Raw genomic sequence first — 7,223 nt, 5'->3', positions numbered from 1 at the left:
GAACATCCCTAAAGAGTGTCAGTTCTCTCTCTCTCTCTCTCTCTCTCTCTCTCTCTCTCTCTCTCTCTCTCATAGTTATAGTTCAAAATGCACTAAATATCTATCATCCCAAAAAAGAATGTAATTTGAAACCCTAACTCCAACGTACACAAACACTTTTGGTTTTGCATCATGAGAGATCAAAAGCTTTTTAATTTAATTAACTTTTCCAACACACACGGCTTTAAAAATGTAAAGGGCCCATCAAGAATTAGTGGAGTTCCGCCGGCCAACGTCGGCAGCAGCAAATATATGAAATCGGTCAGTCACCATCTCAAGCCGCAAACTACGGTGGCGCCATTACGTATGCTACATGGCAATTGGCAAGCAACATGGCTATATATGAGTTCACACACATATAAATTATAATAATAGAATATTATACAAAACATACACTAATCACATTGTTTTGAATTAATAATACATCATTATCACAATGGATTTAATTATAGTTTCCAAGACATTAAGACAATTTGGTGCCACGCAATGACTCAAACTAGTTTTACAAATGAAGCTAAGCCACTTCACATCCACAGCACGGACCGAGTGCACTTCTCTACATTCAAAAAAATAAAATAGCTAAAATGTAAATAAATAATAGAACTCAGTAACCAATTAACTTTTGGCAAAAAAAATTTTGTTCAGCTGATGCGATTTTCGTCACTGTTTTCTTGTATTCGGTGTTGAAACCTGGCTATCGTTTCATCGACCTGGCAGCACGGGGCTGCGGTCGTCGAAGGATAGCCGAAAAACCCACTTAGTGAGTGACCGTCTTCTCGAGTGGTTGGTTTGGGTGCGACCATTGGTGTCGGGGACATTGAAGTACTCGCCGACAAAGGCCTTCAGCCGACGCATTGCCAAGTCGAGAGTTTTCTCCGATAAGTTGGCAAAGCAGACACGGAACCAGCCAGGTTCTGTGCAATGACAAGACGATCCGGGAGAGATATTGAGACGAACTTCGTACACAATTTTTTTCCAAAGCTCCATTTCGGCTTCAAAAGTGTTGGACCTGAGCAAGTGCCTCATGTCTACCCAACAGAACAAGCCGGCATTGCCCTTGAGGCAGCTAATCCCGGCTTTCTGAAGGCCGGACACGAGCGTTTTTTGACGTTGTTTGAGCCTCTTTTGGTTCTCGGAAATGTAGTTCTTAGTGAGTTTCTTGTCAGAAAGCATGGCGGAGAGAAGGTACTGAGTTTGAGAAGATATAAGCCCGAAGCTTGACATTTTTGTGGCGGCTGCCACAACCATGTCGTCGTTGGAATAAATGGCGCCAACTCGAAAACCGGGAAGGCCAAGATCCTTAGAAAGGCTGTAAACAACGTGAACTCGGTTCCACATTGGGGAATTCTCGTCACATTTTCTCTCTTTGAGAATTTCCATGACGCTTGTGAAGGATGGGGAGCTAAAAACAGTGCCGGAATAAATTTCGTCACTAATTAGATGGATGCCTTTGTCTTCGACGAAGGAAAGGAGGAGGTTGAGTTCACTTCTGGTCATTGTGGTACCCAAAGGGTTTGATGGGTTCGTGACCAAGACACCTTTGACTCTTAGATTGCGTTTTTGGGCTGCTTGGTAGGCTTCTTGGAGAGCGGTTTCAGTAATTTGGAAGCCATTGGAGCTCGTGCAGTGTATGGGTACAATCTCAACCCCGGTGCGCCACTTGAGGTCTCTATCAAATCTGCAAGAAATGCAAGCAAATATCATTACGGAATGAAATGCGTAATTATTTTCCCATCGTGAACTAAAGTCCACGAGGAGACATGAAAGTACTATGGAGTTCAAATCTCATTATTAAGATACGTACCCTGGATAATATGGGGTAGGAATGAGAACGGCTTCGCCAGGGTTGGCGAGGCAGAAAATAAGGGTCTCATTTGCTGAAGTTGCACCGGCGGTGAGAACCAAGTGGTTGGGATCAAAGGTGACTTTGTTTCCTCGGATTTCCGCCATGAAATCCACCAATGCCTGTAATGAAAATAATCAAAAAATCTGAGTCAGACATGCGCCAGCTAGAAGCTTACTTGGTGGGGTCGTGCCTTTGAATTGCATTAAGGAAAAGGAAAGCTATATATAATTGTACAAAATAATTCATGTGTTTACCTTTTTGAATGAGGGAAGGCCGTGATAATCTTGGAAGAGAGCAAGCTCGGCAAATATGGACTCTCCATTTCTCTTGAATCCAGCTGCGTCTGGGTTCTTCGCAAGCCATGACTCAAGAATATCAAAGGATAACTGCAAAGCAAAACATTGAAATGATCATGAGTACAGTATATAAATAATTTCTCGAGAAAAAAAAAAGAAAATAAAGGGTATTTATGCATGGTATTAACAATATTGTTTCAAAAATGAAAATTATTAGTTAATTATTACCTGATTCTCTGCAAGACCCATCTGAATAATCCCTTTTGTATTCTGGACCTCATGGTAGGGATTCTTCTCATACTCTTGCCAGCCTAGGAAGTATGAGGAGTCTTGGCCGTGAGAGTTGCACGTAGCTTTTGTAGACAACATGCACATTTTGATTTTGGAAAAAAAAAACACAACTCTCTTGATATAAATAGAAGCTTAGCTAGATGTAAACTAGCACAAAAGTGCAAAGGAAAGAAAGCAAGAGAGAGAGAGAGAGAGAGAGAGAGAGAGAGAGTTGAGGTTTTGGTTTTGGTTTTGGTTTTGATTTTGGAATGCAAGTTTGAATTGGGTTATTGGGTGTTGTTGGAGTGAAGGGGTCTATTTATAGGGAAAAAGTAATCATAGATAATACAGAGAAGATTTGTCTAACAAAGGAATGCCACGTCACACTTTGAGTACCGAAGAAAGAGATATAACAAAAGTTTTTCTTTTGCTTAATATATATGAAGTTTGATCCAATAAAATTCAATCGACAACATGATAATTGTACGCGCTTTTCTCCACCGTCCCAAAGCAAGAAGACATTAAGCAGACTTTCACACTCCTAATACCCAGTTTTAGTGTTAATTAATTATATATATTTAATTTAATTTTTTTCCACATTTTCTAGGACTGGGAAGTGTCTTGCACCACCTACAAACTAGCGTGGGGTTACAAATGTACAAAGCAGCATTAATGAGATGGTAATCGGAAAAACAAAGAAACAAAAATCAAGACTTGGGGTCTAGTTTTGTATAGAAACCATACCGACAGCAAGTATCATAGAAAATGGCTAGAGTGACCCACCAGTTCCATGTAAACTTCGACCTGTGATTGTGCCCCCTGGTCCATATGCTGCTTGACTGGAGTAGCCACAACTAATTTTGTCGGCCATTCTTCTCCACTTTTTTTAACCTTTTCATATGAGTTCTTGTGTCTGCTTAGTTCATCACCCTAATGCCCAAACAATCTTTTGATTTGAGTCAACCTCGAAATTTTGGTGGGAACAAAAATGGTATCTCTCTCTCTTTTTATTAATTTTTATCATAATTATTGTAGCTATACAAACAAGGGAAAACCCTAGAATCTGATGTAAAACTTCAAATGGTTTGATATGAGATTATTAATGAATTAAAGTATCTATTAATATTTAAGTGATGAGTAAATTTGTCTTGTTGTATCTAATAATAATCGATAAATTATTGTATGGTATAACTCGTTCATATATTAAAATATAAGCGGACGACAATATTAAGATTTTTTACTTATTTCAATACCACACTATAATCATTCGAAAGATGACTCAATTATGTTACCCAACTTACCCTTGTATCTGAGATAAAAATAAATTAATAAAAAACTTACCCATTGTATCTAAAATACAAGCTTCCACTGATATTTGACTAAAAACTTTTTAACTGCATGCAATTGTTAAATTTGCAACTAATTAAGATTACAAAGAAAAAAAGAACACGAAACTAGCTAGAAAAATCCAGAGATGCCAATTACAAAAGAAAATGTTGAAAAAATAAAAGTAAATTTCAGAAAAAAAACAAAACAAAAAAGAGAGGAAAATAAATAGAATTCTAAGACTTGAAATAGGGATAGATGAGTATTAAATTATTAACTAAAAGAAAAGCTAGCAATAAAATAAAAAATTTAAAGGACACATCTCTATCACCCAAAAAGTATATAAAGAATCAAACATATATATTTATTTAGAAAGTGATGCTATACTTATCACATTTGTATATTACATTCTCATACCACCTTATGTGACTGATGAAGTGGACAACCACATCAATTAAAAAGTGTCAATAAATTATAAAAGAAAAGAAAATGTTAAATTAATTTTAATTGATGTGGTTGTCCACCTCGTCACCATATAAGGTGGTATGAGAATGTAGTATACGAGTAGCATTATTCTTATTTAGAAGACCAAAGTATCTTATTTAAGAGGCTAAATATTTTCATAAGAAATTAGCTATTTTATATAATGGTCCAAATAGATTATGAAACGGTATATTGTATTATTAAATACCTTACATCTGTTTTTTTTTTTTTTTTGGTTTAATAATAATATTCCAAATAACTTAGTTTTATTGTCAAAATCTAATCCCTTAAAAAAAAATGTTATTATAGGTCTTCTTCCTAATGCATGGCCCATGGATTGCACATGTAAAAAAGGAGTTGCAAATTGATTCAAGGAGCCGAAATTTAAGTGGCACATCTTGATTGGACTGGAAAAACTGAATAGCAAATCTTTGGTAGTCGTATTTTCATGATATATAATGTCTTGGCTCTTGGGCGGTGGGGACTCGGGGTTTCCTATTCAAACTTTGGAATGCAATGATGAAGCTACAACATAAAAAAAATGCTTGGTAAAGTTGGTTGCATTATGAAAATATTAAAGCAAGCAATAATTATGCTTAACAACTTCTAATCCATTAGTCCGCCCTTTGTTTCTGCTACCTGATTTCTAAACTTTCCCATTGTAATTTGCATAGATTATTAGGTCTTTGTTGTCCCATTTACGGGAAATAATAAGTTAAAAAGCGCACTTTACATGAAGCTCACTTAAGAAATGTCGTTTTTAGGTAATAAATGAAAGGGATTAAGAGAGAGTTGATCTTTTATACAATTTGTATTTGATATGGAACCAACTAATTAGTATTAATTAGTAACAGGCTGAGCAAGTAGGCGATGGTAATGGGGCGCATCGATAGCTAGATCCCAGATTTCCTTGGTTTTTTTTTGGCTTAGGTTTTATTTGCATGTTACTTTTTGAGAGATTTGAAACAACAAAAGTGAGTGACAGCTCAATGTGGCATAGCTTCTTTGATCCTGGTTTTGATATCTTGCTATTGGGAGGGGTAGGTGGGTCTCTCCTCAGTTCCCGAAGAAACTACCATTTGAAGTAAGAAACCCAAAAAACTAGTCTATGAAGATGTAGTAGTTGGTAATAAGAAAATAAAGACCGTTTTGATTGGATGAAGAAGCATACACTTTGACTGAATTTTATGTGTAAAAAAATAATAAACAAGGAGGTTTCTATTGCTAAACAATTTGGCATAGAATTTCGTAATAACATGTAAAATAGCTTCTCACACTCTTTAGTACGTTTCACTCCATAATGGGTCTAGCTAAAAGCGAAGACTTTATTTATTATATTGTTGCATTATTGCCTTGGGCATGCATAAGCTTTGCAAAGTTGATTAGAGCGGATGTGCTTCTTACTCTGCATCCGATTAAAATAGAATATCATTTATATTTATAATAAAAAAAACCATATTGCATCGGATTCTAAGGGCCAGTTTGGCATTGTTGTGCTGTGAAAATAATCGCTGTCAGATTTGCTGTGAGAGAAATCAGCTGTGAGAGAAAGCAGTTTGGCGTTTGGTAAATTTTTTGTTAAAAGTGTTGTTAGTATTGATTTCCTCATAATCAGAAAATGATTGCGGCATAATCATTTAACGCAGCGCCTCTTCAAAACCGATTCCTGCATAATCGAAAAAATGAAAGCACCTCATTAGCTGCTTTTCCTTATAGCTTTCTCTCACAGCAATTTTTAACAATAAGTGATTTACTCACAGTTTACCAAACGGGCTGGACTTCCCAAAATTTTTAAAAAATCACTTATCACCCTAAATAAGCAATGCCAAACGGGCACTAAGTGTCTAATTCATTAGATTGTAGTTAGAGTCCAGTGCAATGCGCTAATGTAATCAATAATCTTTGCATTATTTCAAATTAATTAGCTATGTATCAAAGTTAATGATTAAGCGAAAGATGCATGGGCAAGCAATGTCCAAGATAATTAATAATATTACCCATTCATTTGAAACCATGCAACAATTAATTGCGGTCTCTCGGTTAGCTAGAATGATCTGATTGATTTGTGACAAATTGGCATATAGGCTTGGACCGCTTGCCGGATTCAAGCATGCTAATGGGACGACAAATAAGACGTGATTAGATAATATCCAAATAATGTAGTGGGAATTATCCTCTTAAGTGCACCATTGGATCACACATAGATGGTAAATATATTACATAAACAATTAGTGATTAAGGCTTCAAGCAAAAACAAAACAAAACAGAAAAACTCCTCGAGAAATATGTTGAGTTTTTCTGTTTGATTTGAGGTGCTCCTGATTTTATTCGGATGCTCCATTAAAGAATGATAATAGGACTGAGTTTTTGAGCTTCTCTTCTTCCACGGTTGTACTTTTTTTAAGTTTCCTCTTGTACCACAAGTCGAGTAGATTCCCTAAACAAATTTGACTAAAGGAAAAGAGGCTAGCTAGCTAGATAATAATTTGTCTTTTTTGAAACCCTCAATTTGGGTTGGTATTATTAGTTATTGCTAGGGCTAGTCATTAGCCTAGCTTAAAAAGCTTAAAAGATGGGTTAGGGAATGTTAAAACTTGAATTGAGATAGAATGATGAAGAGGTAAATTAATCAAAGAATAATAGAAGAGCCACGTGGTTTGTAGTAGAGAGGAGCTATTAGGGCATGTGAAAGCCTCGTTTAAGTGCCCCCCACCACACCCTCTCTCTCTGTAAGCAAATGCATTAAGAAGTTGGGGGACCATAAGAGACTTAGTCCATGCTGACAAGTAACATGTGTGCTCACGTTCGACCATTCCGAGTAGACATTGCCATGGTCCATTTGCCCCCCCTTTCTTCAATAACGTAGGCCCCAATTTCTTCCTTACCCTCCAATTTTACATTTTTGTTTTGTATATATGTGTATATAATTATTATAGATATATATATGTGTGTGTATAATATTA

At 36.2% G+C, this 7,223-nt stretch overlaps 1 protein-coding gene across 1 annotated transcript; it reads right to left on the bottom strand.

Annotated features, from left to right (window-relative positions):
• Nucleotides 1-473: 473 nt before the first annotated feature.
• LOC110745926 (1-aminocyclopropane-1-carboxylate synthase) lies at nucleotides 474-2,725 on the bottom strand. The gene is made up of 4 exons (XM_021946085.2): nucleotides 2,410-2,725; nucleotides 2,140-2,271; nucleotides 1,844-2,004; nucleotides 474-1,717 (listed from the first exon to the last, which is right to left on the bottom strand). The coding sequence occupies exons 1-4, from the start codon at nucleotides 2,554-2,556 to the stop codon at nucleotides 742-744; spliced, it is 1,416 nt and encodes a 471-aa protein (XP_021801777.2). The 5' UTR covers nucleotides 2,557-2,725; the 3' UTR covers nucleotides 474-741.
• Nucleotides 2,726-7,223: the final 4,498 nt, after the last annotated feature.

Source organism: Prunus avium, chromosome 6 (assembly GCF_965620075.1).
Source record: "Prunus avium chromosome 6, drPruAviu1.hap1.1, whole genome shotgun sequence".
Taxonomy (NCBI): Eukaryota; Viridiplantae; Streptophyta; class Magnoliopsida; order Rosales; family Rosaceae; genus Prunus; species Prunus avium.
This window is presented reverse-complemented; position numbering and strand designations above follow the sequence as displayed.

Bases quoted from the DNA above. Each gene is read 5' to 3' on its own strand.
- LOC110745926 (XM_021946085.2), bottom strand. From the start codon at position 2,556: ATGTGCATGTTGTCTACAAAAGCTACGTGCAACTCTCACGGCCAAGAC. The intron at 2,005-2,139 runs GTAAACACATGA...TTTTCATTACAG, and splicing joins GCCTTCCCTCATTCAAAAAG to GCATTGGTGGATTTCATGGC. The intron at 1,718-1,843 runs GTACGTATCTTA...CATTTCTTGCAG, and splicing joins CCTACCCCATATTATCCAGG to ATTTGATAGAGACCTCAAGT.